The following is a 26902-nucleotide window of genomic DNA, read 5'->3' as shown; positions in this document are numbered from 1 at the left end:
TCCCTTTGCAAGGTGGGGATGCAGCACAGCACCCCTTTCACAGCTGGGCAAACACAGGCCTGGAAAGACTGAGCAGAGGCCCTGCCTGTGAGACCAAGGCAGACACAGAAGCAGAAAGGAGGTGGGGGGACTTCCAAGCAGTTGAACTCCACACCAGGGCAGGGAGAGGGCACCTCGGGGACAGCTTGGCGTGGAGGGGACAAGGGATCTCTTCGTACCTGGTATGTGTCCCACAGGCGGATGGTGCAGCGAAGGGGGAGCTCCCTCATAAGCAGGTTGTTCATCCAACGAAAGGCAAACTGTAGGTATTCAACCTCGTACCTCCTGAAGTGATTATGTACCTGCTCTGAAACGGGAAGCGTCATTGGCCCCGGGAGCACAACCTGGGGGATCAGACCCTGAAAAAGTCGCATGAGCTAAAAAGGCAGTTTCCGTTTCTTCCCCCCTAACCCTGGGGAAGCCAGAGGGGCCACACCAGCACTGACTGTCCTCCACGTTGGGTTCTACCATCTCACAGCAACGCTGCACACAGAACTATTTTTGTATCCCAGAGGAATGGTCTAGGCATCTCTTTTCCTTCACAGAGGTGCTGTAGCCACAAAACAGGGGACATAAGGCTCACTTGGCTGCCTGACCTTATTACTCATCAGAGAAGGAGCCAGAATGGAAAAGAACTGGGGGTCACCTAGGCCGCCCTCCTGACGGGGAGGACTTCCTCCTCAGCTACCCTGACAGATGGCAGTCAGCAGGGACTTCAACCCTGCCAGTGAAAGGGGTTCACTGACTCCACTCAAGGGCAGCCTCTCCCACAGAAGTATTGAGTGATTCACCAGAACGCGCTTCACTGTGTTCAATGGAAACTAGATCCCCTAGCTCCCACCCCTTGGTGTTTGCGTGGTATCCTGGAACAACCCCAAAACAAACCCCATCCCTGTTCTACTTTTGCCTTCCCAGACTGAACCAGAAGGGTTCTCCCACTTCCATCGCTGTGTGTGCAGTCTTTCAAATAATACTTAATAGAATTTCTTTATATCACTATCCTCCTCAGTTTCTAACCTATAAAATGGAGATAATGACTCACACCTTGGAAGGTTTGAGAGAAGATAAAATGAGAAAATAAAAGTGCTTACTTACAACAGCACCTGGCATGTGGTAAATACCTAATACAATTTTTGAAAGAATAACTATTAACAATGGTTATTTCTGGTGGGTAGAAATTAAAGAAGGGGAGGATTTTTACTTTGTATTTTGTGTTTTTCTGAACTGTTTAAATTTCTGCAATAACCATTACTTCTATAATTCAAAGGATAAAGATATACACACTGAAAAATCCACTGTGCTGAAGTTCTGTGCCTTTATTCATCAGGTACGTGTGAGGGCAGAAAACATGAGGCCAGGGCAGCCTGCGGCAGAAACCACAGCCTTTGGGGTGTCAGCCAGCTCAGCACCCCAGTCTGACAGCACGCACCCAGTACCGGAATCCAGGTGAGGGACGCCAGAGACCTAAATCAGGGCCCCGCCCTGAGGCTAACAGCTGTGTCAGGGTGATAAGAGAAAAAACATCCCACCTATCATGTAGAGGAAACAACTGAAAATAAGCAAATGAATGTGGAAGAGTGAAATCCTAAGTCATAAAAGGAAGCTGAAGTGAGCGGAACAAATCAGGGGAGGTTTCATGAAAAGAGAACCTGAGAAAAGAGAGAAAGATGTACAATTTCTGTATGGGAGGGAAGGCAAAGCTTAGCTAATGCAGAAAATCCACGATGGGGAAAACCAGGAAGTGAGATGTATTAGTTGGTGCAGTAGCTGCTGAAGTCCTAAGGAAGCCCTACAACTTAACTGGTGCTGCTGATCCCACGTAACGGACGTCGCTATTAGGCTCTATGTGTTCTTCATAACACCTAACTCTGACTTCTCTCCCTGGGCCTCAGTTTCTTCATTAGTCAAGCAGGGCTTCCTGAGTTGCCTTTTAGTTCTAACATTCCATGATTCCAAGCCAGAGCCAAGGAATTACTATAAGGCTCCCATTAACACAAAGACATTCTGTGCATGAAGAGACACCTGAGCAGGCCATGGGAGCTACGGGAAGTCCTGCTGGAGTATCAGCCAGACTTGAGGACCCTGTGTCAAGTCCAGGAGTCCCGAGTCCCATTCACCGCTTGAAGGACAAGGACAGGCTACCGAGTTGATGCTAAAAGCAATGGAGAGCCCCAGAAGGTTTGGGAGCAGAAGAGGGAGGTGCCCAGAACAACACTTTCAGAAAGATGCCGTTGTGTGGCAGGAGGCTGGAAGAGGAAAGGTTTGTAGGAGGCATGGCTGGCCCAGGGCAGTAGGTAGGAAAATGGAGAAGAAAGGGAGAATTTGAGGAGAGATGCTGAAAGAGAACTGATAGAACCTGGTGACAGAAAACTAAGGAGGAAAAATAATTTGAAATAACAGCAGAGTTCTCACCTCACCTCCTGTTGAGCGTTGGAAGGATACTGGTGCCACCAACAGCACAGAGTAAATCAGAAAGCATCAGTGCTTGGAAGGGGGCTGAGGGGCACCCACAGCATAACTTGCCCGCGTCAGAATCACACTGTGCTATTACTAGAGGACTCCCAGTCCTCCCAACCTACCATCAATCCGGCTGACAAGCTCTTCCAGCGCCTTGACCTTCTTCTGGATCCCTGGCTGTGCAAAGGTGTAGTTATCCTGCCAACAACACAGAGCTCAGGGTAAAAAGGGACTCAAAACAGTCATGCTACCACCTCATGAAGTCACAGAAACACGTTTACAAACACAAGCTGTTTTTCCGAAGCTGATGCCAGTATTTGGGGGAACAAAGAAATCTCCAGAACAGCAGAGTGTGGGAGAGCCGTCCTCTGCAGAGGCGAATGACATGACCCGTGTACACAGCAGCAGGAAGGAGCATGCTCTGATGACAAAGCCAGGGCAACACGGAGACTTCCCGAGACTCCAGGGGATGCTAGACCATTGCCTTTTGAAAGCTGTAAAGCTAACGAAAGAGTCAGAGATGGATGAACCAAAAAGGGGAGGTGCCATGCTAGGGGGCGGGGAGGCTGTCTGATGCAGTAAGGAACCCAAAGGCCTGCAGGAAGCCCTGGGCCTGGGCCACCCGCAGGGCAGAACCAGCTCACCTGGATGCCGTCCAGCAGCTTGCTCATGCACCAAAAGCTGTCAGCTTCAATACTTCGCAGCATGTCCTGAGACAAATTGGTCACATCAAAGTTCTCCACATCCTCTTCTGTAAAAGAAAAGGTGAAGAAAGTCCAGAGGTCTTCTCTAAAAAATGGAGAAAGACAGAGTCTTCAATTGGGCCCTTTAGGACAAGAGAGAGCCAGGCTAACCTGACGCCGAGGAACAGGGCCTGCCCTCCTCCCCTTGTCAGGGGAGCAAGCGAAACCCAGGAGAGTTCTTGAGAATCTCATTATAACACCGAACAGGCCATTTCTCACACCAAGTCTGCTGGGTCCAAAATATCTTTCTCTCCCTCTGCATTTGTTCATTCCATTTAAGAAAAAGATACTTCAGGTCTCATGTTCAATGAGCTATACACCCAGCCCCCTGGACATGGTCTGGAAAAATTATTTGATTTCAGAAATTCAGTGAGCTGTCTAGCACACTCATATGTAGTAAGAGCAACTGGGATCGGATAGCTCCCACAGCTCATTTTTAAAGGCAGAATCCCCAAATTCTGAGTAGGCAGGCCCACAGCCTCACCACACAGAAGTGGAGATGAGCGTGTGAAGGGAGACAGGCCAAACCTATGGTAACTGCTAGGGTTTAATTTCACTGAGCTGGTAGTTCCTAAGAAGGGGTGTGTAAAACATAAATCCTATAGGGTACTCAAGAAAAAAGGGGTTCCAGGGACAAACATGGTTAAGAAATGTTGCATTACATATCCTCACTTTGGAGATTCACAAAGGGCATAGCCAACAAAAAGATTTGAGATGCTAAAAAATTCTCCATTGAGTAAATCTGCTTAGGGGAAGGGACGGAGAAAGAGGGAGAGAAACGTCAATGTGAAACAGAAACATCGATTGGTTGCCTCTTGCATGCACCTCAACCGGGGACTGAACACACAATCCAGGCATGTGCCCTGATCGGGAATTGAACCCTCTTTATGGGACAACGCCCAACCAACCAAGTCACACCAGTCAGGGCATTGGACCTCTTTTAAAGAGGACCATCTATTAGCTCTCACAGAAACCCCATACTAAGTAACAGGAGTGAGAAGTCATCTGTCTGGTCTGAGATCCCAGTGGGAGAACATAAGGAGTCCTCTAGAAACCCGAAGAAGGAAAAGGCCATATGATGTTTCCTTCCTGTCGCAGAGGTGGAAGTACTAAGAAAGTCTCTCCTCACCTTACAGGACAGGCCACCCCAACACACAGGCTCCTGCATGCCTGTCAGAGGCCACATGTGCAAATGTTCAGGCCCTTCAGTTCTGCACCAAAGAGGCCTTCTCTCCTTAGACCCACAAGCCCTGTTTTGAAAACAGGAAATTCACTGCGATCCCTGGTGCTGCAGAGACACAGAGATCTGACAAAATGTATTCAGAATCCAGCACGTTCGTTTATGAGAATGATTACCAAGACCTACAACTGAATCTTCTTGAGACAACATGTAATAACAACTCTCAGATTCTCCTCTTGTATAAACAACATTTTAAAATGAACATGAAGGGCTGTAAAAACCCTTTTGGAGAAGGTGGGATGTTTTACCAGAAAAGCTATGACCCTGGAAACAATCTAAAATCCAACCTGAAGCAGAGACACATGTAAATGTATGTTAATACATGTAAAATGCTAACAAGGCCTGGCACACAGTAGGCACAATATAGTTTTAGATGTAGTTTATTAGGAATTTGTAATAACATGGAAAAGTATGTCACTGTGTTGAGGGAATAAACAAGGAATACATGTTTTATGGTACACTCTCAACTACCGTATATACAATACTTACGTGTGCTTACGTAAGCACAGTGGAAAGACAAACTATATCACGAGGTTTACAGGGCTCATTCCCGAGATGGTAGGTGACAGCCTTGGTTCCCACGCCATCCCCCCCTCCCCCCGCCCGCCTACAGCTGCCTGGGAGTTTCCCATGATAGTGGGGTGCATCAACTCAAGCTCTGTTTGGCCTTGATCAGCCCTAGACTTGCAGCTGCGAGATAACGACTGAATTCAATGGTTTCTTTTTTCTTCCTCCTATAAAACAGCCCCTCCTTCCCTAGGACCCCAGAGTCGGGCCATTCGCGGCACGGCTTCCTCCCCGCTTGCTAATTCCCTCAATAAACTTCTTTCCTTCTGCTCTCTGCCTCCTCATGGTTCTCTGAGTGACACCGTTCTTACAGTAGGGATCAAGGATTTTTATTTTCTTTAAGCTTTATTAGACTTTTCAAAATTTCTACAATAAGCATAATCTTTATAGTCAGGGAAAAAAGTTATATTATTTTAGAAAAAAATTGACTACACTTGCCTTTTATCACCAAAAAAACGAATAAAGATGATTTTCTAAAATAACACAAAGCTTGCAGAAACCAAGACTTCAGATAATAAATAAGGGTCCATTTAAGAAATTACACTGAGCAAAAAAAAGACCTTCTAAGAAATATCATCCTTCTTTTTCCCTAACTTAAACACTTTATTGTGTCATGTTTTCTGGGGATCTGGGGGACAGCCATATATATATATATACTATTAATTTAGTTAAATGATAGTGAGCTCTAAGACCCAACTCATAATCTTTCCTTTTCTTCTTGCTTTGTATTACTTCTCTAAGGCCCTTGCATGTGGCTGTACATACCTCGAGTTCACAGCCCCACACATGCCTCCCCCACTTGACGTACCTGCTCCCCAGGCACAGATGCCCAGGTGCCTTACTCCCACTGCCACAAACACACATCGAGAAAATGCTCCCTTCCACCAGGACGAGAACTGCTCTGGCCCACGGGCACTGCCAGACCACTCTCCAGGACCAGGCTCACAGCAGTGCATGAGGAAAGAGTGCCATTTCCTTTCTAGTGGCACAGCTGCTCACATGAACCGTCCCAGATGCTCCCTCATGAGAACAGCCTTGTAAGAAAAAAGTGAAACCCACAAGGCAGGTTCAGGGCAAAAACCACTCCCACTACTCAAGCATGTGCCCAAAGGAAAACCCAGTGCTCCATAATCACCTGAAGGGTCTTTTCCACCTTAGGTATTCTACAATTCCAGAACACTGCAGTGGAAATGTCACTGGAAAAGGACAGTAATAAAGAAAAGCCTGGGTCCCTGAGAACAATGGGGGAAACAGCTGCCATATCAGCCCTGGTGACCTGTGGTTTTTTGTCAGACAGAATAGTATGTGATTAGAAGCACAGACTCTGCAGCCAGACTGTATAGCTCAAATCCTGACTCCCTCAGTCACCAGTTATGTGGGCTTTGGGCAAATGGCTTTGCCTTCTGAGCCTCAATTCCTCATCTGTTAAAGAGGTAACTTCTTACCAGTGTCATAGGATAGTCCTGTATAAGGATTAAATAAGTTAATATATAAAAAAGCTAACCGGAGCTGGCACAAAATAAGCATTCAGTAAATGTCAGCTAGTGTTATTGTTATTAAATGAGGAATACATAAACTCCTAGCTTGTTTCAGCCTGTTTTTTAAACCAAATGTGCTGTGATGATATTGGTTAACAAGATTTATAGGTTTCAAGTGCAGACTTCTATGACACATGATCTGCATGTTGCACTGTGTGCCCATCCCCCAAAGTCACATCTCCATCACCATATATCCGGCCCCCTTTACCCTTTCCTGCCTGTCACCTTCCCTCCGGTAACCACTGCACTGTTGTCTGTGTCTGAGTTTTGCTTGTTTCTCTTGTTTGCTCATTTGTTACTTTCAGAGCCTCTGTTATTTTGGATTCCTGTTATCTGCAACCAAACCAAACCTAATTCCAGGATGTGCCTTAAAAATAAGTCAGTTTTTAAAGTTTCCATTTCCACCACGTGGTGTTAAGGAGAAGCTCTAACAACATGGGGTCTTAAGTTGGTTAAGGTGCCACCCTTGGTAGCTGTACCAATTTCAAACGTTTAGCTGCCTGTCCAGGGAGCAAGGGGACCCAGAGACAGGATGCTGAGCCCTCTCGGGGGCATCGATGTTCTGCCCTTACGCCAGGCCTGGCCTCGCTTTCGCAGACAGGGGGACAGCTTACCAGCACTTCAGAGAGTGGGGAGAGACTTTAGTTCTAGTGTTCTGCCTGCTGGGAGGATAAAATTCACCCGTCCAGTAAAAAAAAACTGTGAGCTGAGTGCAGCAGATAGGGAGGCCCAAATGCTCTCTGAAGGGCTTTATTCAGCATAAATAGTCTGTTCAGAAGGATCATTAAATGTTCCACTTGAGAAAATTCAACATATAATTGAGCTGGGATAGGAAACCATGCCAGCAACGTAGTCTCGAACGAGGAGTGTCTTCAGTTGTCCTTACAGACATGCAGCAGCCAGGACTCGGACTGGAGGGAAAGAGATTTTAGGGGTATTTTATGGCTATTTTAGGAGGCAAAACATCTAAAAAGAGAAAACCCAAAGCTCCTTATAAAATCAAATTGCCCACTCTGGGCTGGACAGAAATAAGCCCTTTTATTAGCTGACAAAATGGACTTGAGTTGTATCAAGTGTTTACTTTTCTGAGAACTCCAAGTCCTGGGTCTAAAATCAGCCTCATATATGCCTCAAGAACTTCTCAACAGCTTTGGGTTTTGCTTAAACTGACAAGAGTTACTTGTCCATTCATTGCTCTATGCATTTCCCGGGACTTGCTGGGTCAGAAAGACACGGCCTGCCTGGAAGTCACAGGAGGGTCCCAGGTACCAAACTGCAGATGGCTGTCTCTTATTCAAAGCTTCTGGCTTACCTGGTTCCTGTCTTTGCTTGACTGTTTGTTTTTTAAACTAAACTCATAGGAATACCTTACAGATTTTCTGAGCACAAAAGTAAATAAATTAAGAAAAGGAAAATATAATTTTTTTCAGCCACACATCTTAAGAACCTCATAAAACAGAAACGTAAATTTTTCATCCAAAAAACACAGTTTTAAGTATCAAGGAATTCATTTAACTACCTATATGTAATAATTTTTAAGTAGTTCAAGTGCCATAAAAATGTTTTGTTGGATATTAATCATTTAGTACTCTCAGGCAGGTATTTGATGGCAGCAGCTAAGACAAGGACCCCACTGAAAACCTTAGTCTGGAGGGCAGAGGGACATTGGCGAACCCCAGAAAAGTCACACCACCGCACAGAGAAGGGAGAGTAGCAGAGTTGGTCTCTCCCAGGGAGGAGGTCGCAGGAGACTTCTGAGGTTCCTACAGAGCAGAGACCCAGACAGCCCAAACTGTGTGAGAGGAGACGTGCTGTTTTAAAGACATAGAGCAGCAGCTGACCATGGAGCCCTTCCTGACACTGTGTCTGTCAATGAGGTCACTAATTAAAAGCGAAATATTAACTCAGAATGACACACAAACTCTCAGACTATCCACTACCCAGTGTGGGTAGCCTGGGTATTATGTGTGTCATGATACACTGGGTAAAATTAACTTAAAAAACCAACATACCACCATATTTTCCATATTTTCCACAGATTTCTGTATTACTTTTCTTTAGCAAACATTAGTGGCTGCTGGTTAACTTGGCCCCTTGGCACCGCCTGTAGGACCCCAGGTTATATGAGACCAAACTCTGTGAGTATTCAGGCTATGAGGGCAAGGAAAGGGCAGGTCCAGCACACACCTACCCTTCTAGGACGTGCCCAAGGACCACTCACCGAGGTAGGCAACATGTCATTGTGTTTGTGAAGCAGCTCTGGGAAGTCCAGGTCCCTCAATGCCAATGTCAGCTGCCCAGAAGGTCCTCATTCAGACATCTTGAATATGTTGGCTACCAGTTTCTTCCCTGTTATAATCTCTCACTTATTCTTGGGGTCAGATGAGAGTGAACAAGCAAGTGAGTAAGCATGCATATACCACCCGTGCCATGAGCCAGGGAGAGAGTGGGCTAGGTCTTATCTGAGAGGTGACAAGACCCTAGATAACTTACCTCCTACATGATAGGAAACTCAGCACTGGACATCCCACCAAATGCACACACGGCTCTCAAAAGTGTCAGCTGAAAGTAGCTTGCTCAGCACTCTGACTGGCTGTCTCCTTATATATGTCTACTGCTGGAAAGAGCCTCAGATTATCCTCAACTGCCTGTCACATATGAGGTTGCTTCATTGGTGAAGACGGGGGCCAGGAGGCATCTTGAGGAAAGGGTCAGAGTCCCCGGTAGGGTGAGCGCTAAAATATTCTGCATCAGCTCCACTCAGCAATTCCCTCCAAACCAATAGCACTAAAATAGAAAATGAAATATCCTTACTATATGATTCAATTTATATAAGGTTTAGAGATAGGTAAAACTAACTGACGTGTTAGAAGTCAGTGTAGTAGTTACCCTTGCTGGGGCAGAAGTGAGGGGCACTAGAAAGGGACCCGAGGGGACTTCTGCAATGCTGGAAATGTTCCATGCCCTGATACGGGCACCGGTTATTTAGGGGAAATTTACCAAGCTGTGCACAGTATGATATATGTACTTTTAAAAATATATATTTCACCCTGGCTGGTGTGGCTCAGTGGATTGAGTGCTGGCCTGTGAACCAAAAGGTCGCAGGTTCGATTCCTGGTCAGGGACCAGGGCATGTGTCTGGGTTGTGGGCCAGGTCCCCAGTTGAGGGTGTGTGAGAGGCGACTGATCACACATCATCAATGTTTCTCTTCCTCTCTTTCTCCCTCCCTTTCCCGCTCTCTGAAAATAAATAAATATTTTAAAAATATGTTATATTTCAATGTAAAGTTTACATTTATTTATTTTTATCCTCACCCAAGGACATGCTTATTGATTTTAGAGGGGGGAAAGGAGGAAGAAAGAGAGGGAGAGAAACATCAATGCAAGAGAGAAACATTGATTGGTTGCCTCTTGTACATGCCACAACCCAAGGACAGAATTTGCAACCTAAGTATGTGCCCTGGCCAGGAATCAAACCACAACCTTTCAGTTTATAGAACAATGCTTCAACCAACTGAGCCACACCAGCCAGGGATAAAGTTTACATTTTTAAAAGCAAAAAGGAATGTGCTCTTAAGACAATAATGAAACCCCACCATCAGTCTGTCCAATTTCATCTTTGGCCTCCACACCTCTCCAGACTAGGAAGAACAGGATGGCCAGGGCGGACACCACATGCAGAGTCAGATGCAAGAGAAGAATGAAGCCTCCTAGCAACTGAGAGCATGGAGCTGGAGCATAATCCACACCAGCCCAGGAGCAGACATGGCAGCAGGGCCATGATATCTGGGCATGTGGGTCTTTAATATTCCCTTCTTTCCTCTGAGAATGAGTGTTAACTATCCAAAGCTAACTGCACGGCCTGCCCCCTTGACTCAGTCAGGGCTCTGCTCAAAGATTGTCTTCTCAGGGTGACCCCAGCTCAGCACCCTGTTTAAAACCTGCTTATGTTCCCACTCCTGCTAACAGGGTACAGCTGTCCTATTTCCTGCTTCATTTTTCTCCATAGCACTTACCACAATCCAACAAATACCTATTTTTCTATTTATGTCTGTTTCTGCTCATCAGGATTTAAGCTGTAGGAAAGGCATTTCATTTTACATGTAATTTACACATAGTTGACTAAAGTGAACAGTTCTGTTTTGACACATGTATACATCTGTGCAAAAAATGGCCCCAGTCCAAATAGAGAACCTTTCCATCAACCCAGAGTTTCCATGCCTCTTCCCAGTCAATCTCCATCAGAATCAACCATTGTTCTGATTCTATTGCCATAGATAATTTTTAAACTATTTAAATGTAGTCATACAATGTGTACTTTTATTGTTCAACATAATGGTTTTTGAAGTGGTTTCTTTCATGCTGTTGCCTTTATCAGTAGTTTGTCCTTTCTTATTGCTGAGTACTTTTCCACTGTATGATTATCCATTCTCCTGTTAACAAATATTTAGATTGTTTACATTTTTTTTCTATATGAATATTCCTGCATAGCCTTTTAGGGAGCTAAGCTTTCAATTTTCCTTGAATAACTAGAAGCAAAAGGCACAGATTTTTGCCTACTCTGTTTATGGTCGTAACCCCAGTGCCTAGAGCAGTGCCTAAATACTTGCTGAGGAACGATGGTTCTCCATCTCCTTCCCTCAAAAGAGACAGAACTTTTGGCTGACTCAGCACAGTATCAGAACACTGTATGTAATTCACTGCCCTCCAGTGGCCAAGCCCAGTAAAGCCCTCATTCCTGGATATCTTGGAAGTTATCACAAGCTTTTCATTCACTTATCTAGATGTGTGGAATGCATATTTTGGGCACCAAAATGAAGGCACTGGGAATATAAAGACGTTTAAAATAGTCTCTGGCCTCAAAGAATCATACAGTCTGGTAGAGAGGGCAGGAGGGAACACAAACAATAAAGTGCTACAAACAAAATGGGGTGGCGGGGGCGGAGGGCGTCTTGGGGAAAGATTCCAGGACAAAGGGGAGTCTTAAAGGAGGCACAAATATTAGTCTAGGGGATAAAAGGATGGCTCAGAACAAGGCTTTTGATTTAAAATGCTGATGCCAGTTGCTGAGTTTAAGGGGTGAGGCAGGGCGTAGACCACCCAGGGCCTTGGACAAGCTAGAGAACTTGGACACTTGAACATGCAGCGATGAGGTGCTCCTGAAGGGTTTTAAGCAGAAGGCTGCAAGGACAAGTCTGTGTTCAAACGGTATGGAAGATGGGTCTGAAGGGGAGGAAATCGGAGACGGAAAAACACACGGCCATTTCAGCCATTCAGTCCTGACCTAGGGCAGTCGTAGGATGGAGAGGGAAACAGATTCAAGAAATAATCAGGACACAGAATCACCACAGCTTTGTAGCTGACTGGATATGAAAGACTGAGAAAAAGCAATCATGAACCATTCTTAACATTAAGTGACAGGAAATGCTGCTGAGGCAAAGGGGTGGCCAGGTATGGGGAGGGGATGAGTCAGTCCAACAATGATTCTCAGGAGATGAGCAGTAGCAAGGACTGCCAGCTGTCTACAAATGACTGTCCCCTTCTTCCTTGGTGACAGGACCCCTAAGGGTATTGGCCACCTAGGATACAAACTATTTTCCAGCCTTATTTGCAGGTAGTTATGGCCATAAGACTAAGTTCAGACAAGAGGCTCGAACCCAAACATCATGGACTTTGGAAGTGTCCTTAAACGAAGAAGCACGCCTTTCCCTCCCTCTCCTGGTCCTCACCTGCCGAGGCACAGCTGTGCCAAGTAGAACTCACAGCTGTGCAGGATCATGAGAAGAAGGCCACACTATGAGAATGGTACAGCGGCAAGAGGAAGGAGCCTGGGCCCCTGAATACAAGCCCTCTGCTACTTACCTCTGGACTTCTAATGTTGAGAGAAATTAGCTTTTTTGTCTTGCTTAAGGTACTGAAAGTGTTTGGGATTCCCTGTCACATGTAGCCCTTCCTTACTGATCATCTATGACAAGTGTACAGGTCACATGGGGAACTGGATGCATGAGTCAGAAATACAGGAAAGCCTTCCCTTTAGAGAGTTCCAGTGCTTCCTGCAGAAAAGAGGGAGTTATTTGATACTAGTGTTTCATTGGTAATGAAAGAAATCACCAAGCACTACTCTTCTTTTGAAAACAAGACATGTCCTAGCCCCACTCTCGTACGTAATTTCCTCACATGTGTCACTTAAGTAGTTGCTGTTCGCCAGTTTATTTTAATGATGGCCTACCAATTACTTTTGACCTTAATGTGTTCAGAGCCCGATCAATAACATTATCTAAGCCCTGATGGATGTGGCTTGGGTGACTGGGCATTGTCCCACAAAGTGAAATGTCACTGGTTTGATACCTAGCCAGGGCACACATCTGGTTTGGAGGTTTGGCCCCCAGTCAGGGTGTGTATGAGGCAACCAATTGCTGTATCTCTCACATCAATGTTTCTCTCCCTCTCTTTTTCCTCTCTTCCCCTCTCTCTAAAAATAAACAAATAAAATCTTTAATAATAATAATAATAATATCGTCTAAACCCAGAGACTTTGGAGATTAGAGACTGGAAGTATTCTGCGGTCTCAGAAATCACAGTCCAGAGACTGTATCTCCCCAGGGGTGACCCTCCAGCACTGTCATCCCTGGACCCAGACACAGTGGGCTTACCAGAGGACCCACTTCCGTATGAGCAGCTGGCTTCAGCAGATAAAGAAGCTGCTTGGGGGCTAGGCTAGTATGAACAACTTCTCTCTCAACTCAGGGGAAAGTCTGGATCTGTTTTCAATCATTTTACAAAAAATATGACACAAAGCATGAAGCAAGCTCAGGCACTAATCTATAAAGGTGATAGAGAATAATTGGGAGAGGACATAGGAGAGAGGACAAACAATGCCCAGGTGGCACATGGGTCCCACAGCTCTTGGTGGGACAGATCCTCCACCCCATTGCTCAGTAAGATGGGGTGGTGGGGGGAAGCTGCCTGGTGATAATGCCGAGGGCAACTGCTTGGCCTGTTCCCTGAAAGGATACCTGAGGCCTCTTCAACTAGGGAGTGTCATATCAAAGAGATCATAGCAAAAACCTTTTACAGTAGCTGCCTTTATTAGGATATGGCACCATTAGAGAAGGGGATAAAAGGATTATTACTCAGACAAAAGAATTATTCTTGAAGACCACAATGTTGTATTTATGTTCAAGAAAGGCCTTGAGACTGGAGAGAAATCTGTATGCTTTGTTTCTTTGAAACTTAATTTATATCCCTCAACTGATGAGCAGATGAAGTGTGATATATTCATACAGTTAAATATTATTGAATAAAAAGGAATGAAGTGCTGACACATGCTACAACATGGATGAAACTCAAAAATATGCTAACCTTTTGGTCATCTGACCTTGGCAAGTTAATTAACCTCTCTAATCCTCAGCTGGTTTACCTATAAAATGGGGATAATGAAAGTACCTACTTCACAGGATTATTGTGAGGCTCAAATAAAATAATAATTAACAAGGCTTTAGCCCACTCAAGGTAAGCATCCATATGTAAATAAATAAACTGTAACTATTTTTATTTTGTTGTTACTCCTCCAATTAAAGACTGATAACCATGCTCTTGGGTTAGACATCTGTAGATGGCTAAACCAGCCTGGATAAGACTTCTAAGTGTCAATTCTTGATGTTTTATCCACACCCTGTGTGCTGTAAAGACTGCATATTTAAGAGGTGGTCCGTTGTTCAGTAAAGTATCTCACTTGGATGCAAAGAATCACAGAGCTTAACGAGTAAATTAATAGAGACGCATGAACAATGTCCTAAAATGTCAAGGCCTTTGGGGATTTATCTGTCTTTACCTTATAGAAATATTCAAGAGAGTAAATACTATGTACTCTGTTTTAAGGATAATACTAAGAATTGAACTTTTATCTACTAGGATACTAAATTCCAAAGTTGTCTTTTAAAGACTAAGTCAGAACTTACTCTTAGGGTTTCCTGTCAGAAATGCTGTGTAATGATTATGTTTAGAAGACACAGCCTGATAATAAAAGTTCATTAAACATAAAAAATATGCTAAGTGAAAAAGTCAGACACAAAGACCACATATTGTATGATTCCATTTTTATGAAAAGTCCAGAAAAGGCATATCCAGAGACATAAAGTAGATTAGCGGTTGCCTAGGTGTAGAGGGGAAGGGGGATTTGGGGTTGATGGCTAAGGGGGTACAGGGTTTCTTTTGGGGGATAATATTCTAAAACTGATTGTAGTGATGGGTTATACAACTCTATTAGATATTCTGAAAACTATTAAATGGCATATTTAAAATATTTGTTTATTTATTTTTATCCTCACCCAAGGACATGTTTATTGATTTTAGAGAGGGAAAGGAAGGGGGAGAGAGAGGGAGAAAAACATCAATATGAGATAGAAACATTGATCAGTCGCCTCTTGCATGTGCCCTGACCTGGGACCAAATCTGCAGCCCAGGCATGTGCCCTGATCAGGAATCAAACCCACAACCTTTTGATTTATGGAACAATGCTCCAACCAACTGAGCCACGCTGGCCAGGGCTTGAACTGTATATTTTAAATGGGTGAGTTGTATGGTATATGAGTTACATCTCAATAAAGCTGCTACAAAAAAAAAAAAACATGGAACTTAATTTATAAATTTACTGCAACCCCAATAAAAATTCTAAAGAGCTCCCTACCTCATGATTTTGTCAAGTTGATTCTAAAGTTCATCTAGAAGAAGAGCCAGGACAACTTTTTAGAAAGGGTCATGAAAGAGATCAGCCCTGGAATAATAAAACATACTATAAAGCTCAAAAATCCAAGCCATGAGGTACTTGCATAGAAATGGAGATAAATGGGAAAGAAATAAGTAGAAATATGTAACAAAGTAACTTATATTATATCATGAAGAGGGATTCCACAGCAGTGAAGAAAGGATGTACTATTTATAAATGGTGTAGAAACAATGAACTATCCAGTTGAAACAGTAACTTAAAATCAAAACCTCCACCACACAGAACAATAATTTTCTAATAAAATTTAAAAAGCTAAATGTAGCCCTGACTGGTGTGGCTCAATTGGTTGGGTGTCATCCCGCAAAGTGAAAGGTCGCACATGCCTGGATTGTGGATTCAGTTCCTGGTCCAGGCGTGTGTGAGTGGCAATTGATTGATGTTTCTCTCCTACATTGATGTTCTTTCTCCCTTCCCCTCTTGCTAAAAATAAATAAAGTCTTAAAAAGAAAAGCTAAATGTAAATCCAAACCTACAAGACTATTAAAGGAAAACATGGGAGAGTACTTTTATAATATTGGGGTGGGGAAGGAAAGACTTCCTAAGCAAGATAACAAATCCAAAAGCCATAAAGAAGGAGTGTTTCCTCCTTGTCCTCCTCACACTTCGCAATGACTTGTTTAGTACTTGTTTGTGGACCACCCTCCTCCCACACCTCAATGGGAGGAGCTACAGGACAGGGCCCAAGTCTGTCAATTTAGTTGCTCTATCTCCTGGCACATAGTAGGAGCTCAATACATACTTGTTAAATGGAAAGATCTGACTATGTGAAAATTAGGAAGTTATACATGAGACACAATAGACAAAAAGACAAATGATCTGGGAGAAAAAAAAATATTAGGTTGAACCATGTAAAATTTCTGTGAGGACAGGTCAAAAGTGGTTGAATATTAGCATTTTCATGTGGTTCTGTTACAGAAACAGGGGAGTCCAAAAATCCCCAGAGTTTGCTGCTGGGGGATGGGGAGAAGTAAGCAGCTTTTCAAATGCTTCCACATGCCTGAGGCTGGTGGCTACTGTCTTTCTTATGCAAATGGATTTAATGCATCCAAAGCCTCAGGCAGATGGGAGGAGTCTTGAACCAGGGGACGGTATGGAAAGCACACAGAGCCTACGTAAGGTTCTGTGAATGGTCAGAACTGTTTGCAACGCCCACTGCGTCAGATGACGCAGTCAGGGATATATAAGCAGCTGCAGACATTTTAGCTCGGACTCTCTCTGGCTCTCGCTCCTGCTCTCACTCTGACTCTCTCTCTGGCGCGCTCACGCTCTGGCGCTCTGACTCTCACTCTCTCTCTCTCTCTCTCTCTCTCTCTCTCTCTCTCTCTCTCTCTCTCTCTCTCTCTCTCTCTCGCGTGCTAGCTCTCGGGCTCTCTCGCTCTCCCGCTCTCGTGTGCTCCCTCCATGTGGCTTGGAGAAGGGGTCTCCAGGCTGCTTTAAGAGGCTCTCGCCATGCAGTTTTGAGAAGGAGAGAAGATCCACGCAGTTTTCAGGAAGAAGACAGTTTGCAAGGAGGCTAAGAATCCAGGTGGTTCTGCATTGAGAGCTGGAGGGCACCACAGCACAGAAAGGACCTCCCCAATCAGATTGAATGATTGGCAGCTGCTGGTAAAGCTGAACTGTGTTTGGAAAGTAGGGGAACAGTTTCTCTGACTTTCCTAAAACTAGCCTGGTCTGGAAGGTGGGGAGGCAAGGATATGTGTTTGTGGGTGTTTTAAAGAGCATAAGACTTAATAACAGAAATCCGCAAATAACTAAATCTATATAACTGTTAAATAAACAATTCTTTTTCTTTTCACCAAACTCTGGTATTGAGAGTTATAATTTTGGCGGCGGGCAATCGGGCCCCTAACTAAAGAGCCCGTGGGTTTGTTTTTCAACTGGAGCAGCCCAGGGGTTCTGTAACAGTTCAACCTAATATTTTTAACACACGACACGTGAAGAATAAATATATCTAATCTACAAAAACCTCTCATAAAACAAGACCAAAAATAAATATGGAAACACAAACCATGGTGGTATATGTGCCAGACTGTTGTAATACAACTGGACCGAGAGGCCCAGTTTTGCTCAGGATGTGAAGAAAAATGCACTCAAACATCAGTGGTTGGAGTATAAACTGGTATAAACTTTTTTGAAGTGTAATTTAGTAGTACCTTTTTGGCATACTCTTGGGACTAGCAATTTCACTTCCAGGGACTCTCATTCAGAGATATATTTTAACTCAAATGAACAAGAAAAATATGTACAAGGATATTCACTGCAATGTTATTTATAACAGCTAAAAGTTGTAGACAGTTTAAATGTCATTCTGTAGAATTGTTAAATAAACTATAGTACAGTCTTATTATGAAAATAAATGTAATTGCTGAAAATAATAAGGTAGGGTAGATATGTGTGTCCAGACTTGGAAAGGTGGCCATATTTGTGAATTAAAATAAGCAGATACAGAAAAGTATGGATAGTTTGATACCACTTTTCCAAAAGCAACAAAGAAAAAAAAAAAAGCAGATCCATCCACATGCAGGAAAAGGTCTAAAGAGCACAAACCAAAAGGTCAAGAGTGGTAGTTATCTCTGGGGGGGTGGGCGGGGGGAGACAGTAATAACACTTATAAATTGTTTTGATTTTTTTTTTTATGAACATGTACTTCTGCAATTTTTTAAAGGCATGGAGCAATAAGAAATGTGCTTGCTACCTGCTTTGGAGCAGAGAATGGAGTAGAGGGAGCCATTAGAGGTCCAAGGACAAGGATCTGATGAGACACCACTGAGTAATATAAAGAGCACAGGCAATAAAATCAGAAGACTTGGGTTTGAGTTTCAAAAGCTCATTAAACCTCTGAGCCTTGGATTTCTCACCTATAAAATGGGTTGATACACTTACCTTAAAAAAGATATTGGGGCCTAGTAAATGAAACCAATTATATCAAAGTACTTTGCAAAGGCTAAAGTGCTTTTAAATATCAGGGTAATATTATTGCTTGGTATGGCGAAACCCTAGGTTGGAAATTGTAAAAATAAGGACTAACACTACCAAGTCCTAAGGGAAAGAAAGACAAATGGGAACTGATGAGATGTATCAACCAAGTGGAATGTGTGGACCCGATTTGGACACTGATTCAAATTGTTAAGATGTAGTTATAAGAATCAGGACAATTTAAATACTGTTGTATATGATATTCCATTAAGGAGCTATTATTACTTTTTAGATGTAATAATTGCATTACGGCTGTGCATTTCTTTAATCATTATGTTCTAGAGGTTCATATGGAAATAGTTATGGATGAAATGCTCTGATGCTTGATTAGCTCTAAATAACTCACAAAGATAAGGGGATGGAGAATGAATAGAGGTATAGATAAGACAAGACTGATTGTTGAAGTTGGGTGATAAGTATAAAGGGTTTCATAGTACTATTTTTTCTACTTTTACATATGCTTGAAACGTAACATAGTTAAAATTTTTGTAAAATCTGAGTGGGTGCCATCTTCCTAGATGTAGGAGAAGATAATCTGAAGTCTGTTGCAGGGGTGACACTGGGCACCACGGAGGCTTGGCACGAGAAGCCCGTGCCGCACTCACAAACACTGTGGGTCAGCAGTGCTTTCACTGTCAGCAGGTAGAACTGACAAACCGAATACCAAGATCAGAATACGTGGTGGGACTGATGGGGTTGAGGCAATAATGTGATGGACACCTTTAGAAAATAAAGAAAATTTTGGCACAAAATATAAATGGCAGCTAACAAGGTAATTAAATCCAACTAGAACAGCTGCTCAGGATTATTTTTAATTGGTGTAATACTGTTACCAAGATTTCATGCCAGCATTTAGACTTCAAATGTAGATTAATGAGTGAATTAATACCTTTCTAGGCTCATCCTTTAATACTGCTTTAGAAAAGTGCTATTGCAAGAAGCAGCCAAAAAAAAAAAAAAAAAAAAAAAAAAAAAATCCCAATAGATCAGCTGCACTGCTCTTAATAAAATTAAACACAAAGAATTAAGCTGTCTCTAAAAGTTGACCTATTAATGTGAGGGGAAATGAAAAGTCCTCTAGCAAAAGCTTTATTTATATGCTTTCAACAGTTGAATTTTCACTAGTCTCGCTTTTGCTTGGGATCACCTGGCAGAGTGGGCAAGAGTGACCTTCCACCCTTACTCCCAGTTCAGCCCTGATTGCTCTCACTTAAGGAGAACCAGGATTATGTCATTCAGTTGTCTTTCTTTTTGAAACTGCCTTATGAAAAACCAAAATATCATCCCATTAAGCCCCAAAGAAAACCTGAATGGGATGAATCAAGTGAGACATTTCTTAGCCTTCCCCTGCCAAGTGGACTCGAGTCCACTCCTCATGACCCTTCTACCCCCCCGCAATGGCTTCCTCCAAAAACCATAAAACGTACCTCTCCCCCACCTCCAAGTCTAAAAAAAAAAGGTTCTAGTCCTAGCCCTGTACTAATAAGAGGGCAGGGAATCTTATAACCCATCTGTGAAGTATAGAGTTAGATGGTTGGTTTCCTAAGACCCTTTTCAATGTTGATTCCCACATGAGCTTCTCTTTAAGAGAACAAAGCATCAGGCCATGACAGATGGGTTTTCCTCTGAATTTCTTAGTACAAGTGATTAAGGAAACCAAAAAAAAAGAAAAAGTGGAAGATTCTCAAATCTGTTTAAGATTGCCTAATTTAGGCCTGGCCAGGAGAGGAGGCTGGGGTTGCAAGAAAACCTAACTGCCACAGAGACATCCAATCTCTCCACCCAAAGTGACAAGAACCAATGGGGTAAGTAAGAGGTGAAGGAAGAGGGGAAGAAATCAAGGTGCTGGGGCTCTCCCTGGTCCATCCCATTACCTCCAATGTGAGCTGGATTCTGGTGCCACGACCTTTCCCCCCTACATGTCCACATCCTGTTCCGAGAAATAGCATGTAAACTAAAGTGGGGCAGCCGATCTGTTGTACAGTCTAAAATTCCAGCATCGTGGATGAGGGCCTGTGTTTCAGGCAAGTTCAAAATAATCCTAAAATGACCTTAAATAAATTATCAAATCATCTGTTTATGGAAGAACATATCAATTTGGCCATTATTGTGACAAAGCTGGTCTTTTTAGGTGAGATTTGTAACCATCTCAAGAGATAAATTCCAGGCTGCTTGCTACCTTAAAACAGGCTTAGCACTCTAAAGCCACTATCCTTTGTTAGCAAGACTTGCCTACTGGCTGCGCTCAGGAAAAACAAACAGACTGAAGATAAGAAAGAACAATAGCTTGTTCAACTTGGTACTCATGCTTCTTACCCACATATTCTGATAGGAAGACGACAAAGAACGGAGTGACCAGGTCATTAATTCCCTGGACATACCCACTGGCAGGGTGTCGGATGGCCCAAATAAATAGAATTCTTTCGAAGATCTAGGAAAGAAGGAAAGAAGACATAACTATTAAACTATGGGGATACATTCCCTCCCTCCATTTACCTACCTCACAATTCATCTCAGGGTTGCTGTAAAATTTGTAGGAAAAATTTTTTAAATACTATGAGATGAAGTATAGAAATATAAAAGGTTTCTAAGACACCAATGTTTTTAAGCAGAGGTAGATGCTTCTTGCCCTTTTATCTTTTCAGTATCTAGCCACTGTGATATCAAATTAGGAGAAGGAAAGGATGGCAACACACCGGCTCAGAAAAAGGTTCTCAATAGGTGTCACTGATTCAGGACACCATTTGCAGACACTGTTTCTCTAGTTCCCAGAGCAAGTATCAGAACATCTAAGTTCTGATACTTTTGCTAAATCTCTTTTTGTCATTACAGGATGTAGATAGGAAATACCTTCTCTACCACCCTCTCTTTTCTCCCTGCTGAGACGGAAGATCTAGTGACAGACAATAAATGCAGGAAGTCACTTCATATATCAGGATGCAACCCAGACACTTGCTGGGGACAGTGAGTTAAATAAACAAAATCCTATGGACTCCTGCAGCTGGAAACCTGAGAAAAGAGAAATCAGCCAGGTCCCCCAAGGAAGAGCTTCTGTGGTTAAGTATATTAGCCACAAAAGGCCAGAGGCTTAGAATGGGGAGAAAGAAGAGAACTTTATGGTCCCTTTACAGAGTCTGGCCCTGTCCCATTCAGCTACACTCCCCTCTGCTTTCATTAGGCTCTCTGAGCTTTTCCCCTATTCTCTGGCTTCATCCCGCCAACCACAACTCCAGGACTGCACATGGACTGCTCATGTCTCTGTGAACCACACAGAGGGTGACAGGTGTTGGTGACGTGCAGAGGGACAGGAAGTACAGGGCCACCATAGCACGTGGGCTTGCAGAGCCCTAAACAGTTGGCTCTGGGGGCAGAATGAAGAGGCCCTCTCAGAGGTCAGGCGGAGGGAAAGAAGAGCTCCCAGGGAGAACAGTAAAAAAGAAATGGCTGCATGGTTTTGGAGTTGAGTAGCTAGTGTAGGAGAGAAGAGAAGAATCTAAAGACACAATACAGGCCATTTCCCAGCCCCTTCCAGTTGGCAGAGAGCTAAGAAACATTCCCACTGTCAACACTCCTGCACTTCCAGGCCATGAGAACAATGCTGTCTGGAAGGAGCTGGTCTCTCTGCCTCCACTAGACTTGCCCACTTGTCCTCTGGGGCTGAGGGAAGGGCAGGGTGTCCTCATTTGTGTTAGACTCAACCCTCTAATGGGGGCTCGCCTACATTCTTTCCTCTCTGCTGCTGAATGACCCTCCCTCCCTTGAAACAGTAGGTCAAGCTAGACCCACCATGTCCAGGAAGATCCCAAGGATTCTCTACCCCACTCTGTCTCCTCACACCTCCTGTGGCCTGTGTTTGTCTGGATGTCTCTGTTAAAAGCTCCTCCAGGTCAGTCCTTCTGAAGGATTTACCAGGGCCTCTACTCCACACTCTCAGCCCCTTGTGAACATACAAAGCCTCGGTGACTGGCTTTAACAATGGCCAACAGCTAGCCATTCACAATTAGGACCTGCAATAATCCCTCTATAGGAAGGAAAAGGCACTGCAGACACACTCATGCTATACAAAAGAAGATGACAAAGAGATGGAAATTGAACAGTATCAAACCTGGTTACCCCTGGAGACCATGGAATCTTCACTACAGAAAAGGACTGGGATAATCTGCTCTTGCAGAGACAGGAGAAGAGGGTAATCCCTGAAGGTTTTTCTACACCTCTTCTACCGGTGTGGGTAACTCTGACTTACTATAGTTAATGCCGAAGTACCTTTCAGGTTTGCAAAGCAAGTCTTTCAGTATTCAGGGTTACTCAGTTCTCTGCTCCTTGGTTAGCATTTTACTCTGTTTAAGAGGACTAGAGTCTGCTAGATAAAACAGTGATTTGAGAAAAATTGAAAAGGCTACAGTTTGACTTTCCTTCTTTGTATTCAAAGAAGCCTTTTAAACAAACTACTTTCCCTGTCTCTAAATTTAGAGTAAACACGCAGAGGTAGAAGTATCTGAGCATCTCCAAGTTAAAATGAGGAAAAGCAGGGCTGGGTCAGTTGTAGGAAACCGTATGGAGACACAAAGGATCCTGAATGGATTGTTAGCTTCCTCTGAGCTGAACTCTTACAGGTAAAATAATGGTGTCACCCTCAAACCTTCTTTATGCTATTGGGAAGTCATGAGGGATCCACCAATAGAGACATCTATAATTGAACAGAATTATGAACATAACCTAAAGTCAATATAAATTATTTTGAACATTTTTACCACCATCCCTCCCCATTATGAGGATACCTGAAAGTACAATTCAAAGATCACTTAAACCCAGTGCCCCAGCGACTGTTGAGCTGTAAAGGCAATGCTTAATCTCCAGGAGTTTATAGTTACTGCTTGGGCAAAAGATAATAGTCCCCCTGCCACCTTCCATGTGCTTCCCTAATTTGTTAGGTCTCCAAGTATCACTACTAATTCAACTTCTGGGTATATACGCAGAATTTAAACCAGGGACTCAAACAGATATTTGCCTGCCCATGTTTATAGCAGCATTATTCACAATACCCAAAGGTGGGAGGAAGCAACCCAACTGTCCACTGACAGATGACTGGATCAACAACATGTATTATATACATATAATGAAACAGGATTCAGCCTTCAAAAAGAAGGATATTCTGACACATGCTATAACATGGAAGAACCTTGAAGATATTTATGCTAAGTGAAATAAGCTAGACACTAAAGAACAAATATTGTATGATCCCACTTTTTTGAGGTACTGAGAGTAGTCAAACTCAGAGAGAAAATAGAATGGTGGTTGCGGGGGAATACAGAGTTAGTTATTGTTTAATGTACTTAATAGCACTGAACTGTATAGTTAAAGATGGTTAAAATGGTAAATTTTGTTTCACATACTGACAATTTTTAAAAAGCATTATCCCAGCATGATAAAGTACAGCACACACAGGTCTAGGAATCCTAAGAAGTGGGCTTTAGTCTTTATTCTGTCATGAGGTATCCTAAGACTCTGGGCAAGTCCTTTAAAGTATCAGCACGACTCAGCCCATGGGTTTATTATGAAGATCAAGTGAGAATGCACAAGAAAGTGCTCTGAAGGGACCAAAGCTCCATATCTGCTTACAGGTATTATCACAATTATCTGTAAACCTGCCCGTGGTTGGAGAGAAGGCTCCCGCACTCATCCGTGCAGAACAGGTGTCACAGAGGTATGAGGGGAGGAGGCCAAGAATGTTAAGTACTTCCCTCACCTCCTGTACAAGTGGTTGCTGGAACAATGGAATGAGAGGATTCGTCCTTGGAATGTCAATGTGGATCTGAAAAAGAGAAGCCATGGCCAAAAACACAAATGCAAGTTTGTTCGAGAAGTTATCTTCTTAATAAGAAACAGGATCAAGGGAGTAAGAGTGCGAGCACAATTTATCTTTAGAAAGAATTAACTGACATACAAAAAAAAAAAAAAGTCTAGTTGAACCTACCTGTCCATCCGAAATACATTTACTGAACAGTGAGGAAACCTTCCCACAAAAAATCACCTATCTCAAAAAGCAATAGGTTTCACAACTAAGAGAATTACCTGCTTTTCCCTATTGCTCTGAAGTCTGTTTCACTCTGAGCTGGTGCTTCTTTAATAGGTATGATCAAAATGTGTATCCCTTTCCGAATCTTACTCACCAACAGTTTCCAGGAACTAAGAGAGCTCTGACAACCACAAAAACATGCCAGAATAAGGAACCAAGAAGGACCTGCTCATGAAGTCATGATACATAAGTGGGGAAACACCAGGGGAAGCTGACCTTCAGTAACTGGCACCAAAAGTTCTGGCTTCTGTTACCAAAAAGGTCACTACTGTTGTTTTTGGCCTTGGGATTAACAATCATAAGGACTGTGTCAGCAGTGGCTGGGCTTGCTGTAGACAGCTGCCTCTCCCAGTCTTTTCCCTCTTCTGCAACCACCAGACTCCTCTTCTCCTTCCCCCACTTTCCTGCAGGCTGTGGGGGCCACTATTTGTAATGATGCCAAGGCTGCTGATGGTGACAGCTCCTGCAGACAGACCAACAGACATGGGAGGCTGAACAGACACTGGTGTCACAGTCCTGAAGGACTGGACCACTCCTGAGTGAACACATCTTGCATCTTGTGTCCCACACCCCTACTACTCACAGTGAGGTCTGTGGAACAGTGTTGCTATCACCTGGGAGCTCATTAGACGTGAAGGTCTCACCCAAACCTACTGAATTAAAATCTACATTTTATCACAATCCCTAGGTGGGATTCCATCAAAATCCTAGGTGATTTGTATGTATATTAAATTTGAGAAGCACTGCCACTGGCCAGGAGGAAAAATCTATTTAAAATGGCTAAAATTAGAGCTACTGAATTAGAAAGAGGGGAAGCAGTTCAGGGAATAAATATTTTTTCCTAGACCCCCAATACCTGCTCTGCATACTCCCGGGAATAAATTTAATTCCTAATCAGTACACTATAGCCTAAAGACTTGGAAAACCTGCACCTAATAGTACTTCCAGGGCACATACCTTAAGATTATATGACAAGTAAGCAGAAGGGCAGCAGGTGATGACTGTACCTGTCTGTAGGTATCCTGGTGATGTTCCTCATTTCGAGAGTCATAATACTGCTCAATGAAGCCAAAATATTCCTCCCGCTTCCGCTGCAGGGTTAACTTCCTCCTCTCCTTGTTGGCTGGGAGATAGCCCTATAGACAGGACTGCTAGTCAGATGGGGACAGACAATGGTTGGATGAATCCTTAATTTTTATTTCAGCCTGAGCAGTGGCTTGGAAACTATCAAAGGAATGGAAGGAAAACTGCCAAGAGAAAAGGGTAGATCCCTTTTTGGTTTTGGCCACCCAGTGTCTGCCCCCTCCTCATTCAATGAGATCCACATGTGCACAGATGAACCAGGGCCAGCGTTCCCAGGGTTATGTACTCTTGTAGCCCTGTGCTGCGCTTGGAGCTTGTACTGCTGGTGAGCACCCCAGAGTTCCCAGCACTCCCAGAGCTGGCATGTAAAGCAGTGAATGTAGGTCAGTCGGAGAGAACTGGACTCAAGCCAAAACCTCTGAAGGCTGTGTGTGTGAAAGACAATACTTCTGAGAATCACAGGGAGACGCTAGTCTCTACAGCACATCTCAGTGATGTGTCATGTAAGCGTGTGTGGGTTACTCCTTCTTTTCCATGGTAACATTCAGAATTACCAGCATGGGAACCTGAATGGGATCTGTGACATAGTAGCTGCAACGTCCAGACACAGAACTTCTGGCAGCAGCCCCCTCCTCGCCGATGGGCCAGGTCAACTTTCATTCTTATCCCTCATCTAGGTCCCACTCTCAATTCTCACGTCTCCTGTTCTCCTTCCATTCTCACCAAATCTACTCTTCACAGCATTCGCACTTATTAGAAGTGGCAGAGGCCATGATTCACGGTTGCAGGATTAAGGGTGGGGAGCAGTCAGGAGAGAGACCCTTCCTCTCAGACATTTATGCAATACATTCCATAGTGAGTGCCTGCGGGCAGGGACTGTGGTTGATTCATTTTTGTACACCCTCCCAGCACCTGGCACCATGCCTGGCAAACAGCAGGCTCTCAATAAATCCTTGCGAGGTGAATGAATGAATTTTACAGGCTCAGAAAATCCAAGTATTCCTATCACAGTGGCTGGACAGTGCTCTGCACTCAGTGAAAGCAGGAATATGCAGGCTTCGGAGGGAGGCCCACTCATCAATTGTTTATAGTTGCAAGGTGGGTTTCAACCACTTTGGTTATTCTTACTGAAAAAGGAGTAAAGCACAGGGACTATAGGACTTGACTTAACAGGCACTGGGGCCACCGTGGCTCACTATATTCTTCCTCCCTGGTGTTGAGAATATGAGATTATGACTATGGGAACCAACTTGTGCTCTTCTACATATGCAGGGATAAACTCTCCAGAACATGTTTCTTTATGCACAGAAATAGGACTACGGCCTCACAGTTCTGTCATAGCCAGTAGGACTACAGCAGTCTCTGGAGTAAGACTACTGTGCTCAGACTAACCTC

At 43.6% G+C, this 26902-nt stretch overlaps 1 protein-coding gene across 2 annotated transcripts in view; it reads right to left on the bottom strand.

Annotated features, from left to right (window-relative positions):
- TBC1D22B (TBC1 domain family member 22B) overlaps positions 1-26902 on the bottom strand; it is a 97570-nt gene that overhangs the window by 24639 nt on the left and 46029 nt on the right. The window contains exons 6-11 of one of the 2 annotated variants that reach the window (XM_090282329.1): positions 25432-25560; positions 24095-24160; positions 20665-20779; positions 3141-3247; positions 2619-2694; positions 219-346 (exon numbers count right to left, since the gene is read on the bottom strand). In XM_090282329.1, the coding sequence (XP_090138455.1) occupies positions 219-346; positions 2619-2694; positions 3141-3247; positions 20665-20779; positions 24095-24160; positions 25432-25560 (621 nt within the window). Of the gene's footprint in view, positions 1-218; positions 347-2618; positions 2695-3140; positions 3286-20664; positions 20780-24094; positions 24161-25431; positions 25561-26902 lie in introns of both variants that reach the window. The other variant, XM_090282330.1, reaches the window with a different exon arrangement.

This window comes from Furipterus horrens, unplaced genomic scaffold (genome assembly GCF_987537825.1).
Source record: "Furipterus horrens unplaced genomic scaffold, mFurHor1.1.pri manual_scaffold_6, whole genome shotgun sequence".
NCBI classification, from domain to species: domain Eukaryota; kingdom Metazoa; phylum Chordata; class Mammalia; order Chiroptera; family Furipteridae; genus Furipterus; species Furipterus horrens.
This window is presented reverse-complemented; position numbering and strand designations above follow the sequence as displayed.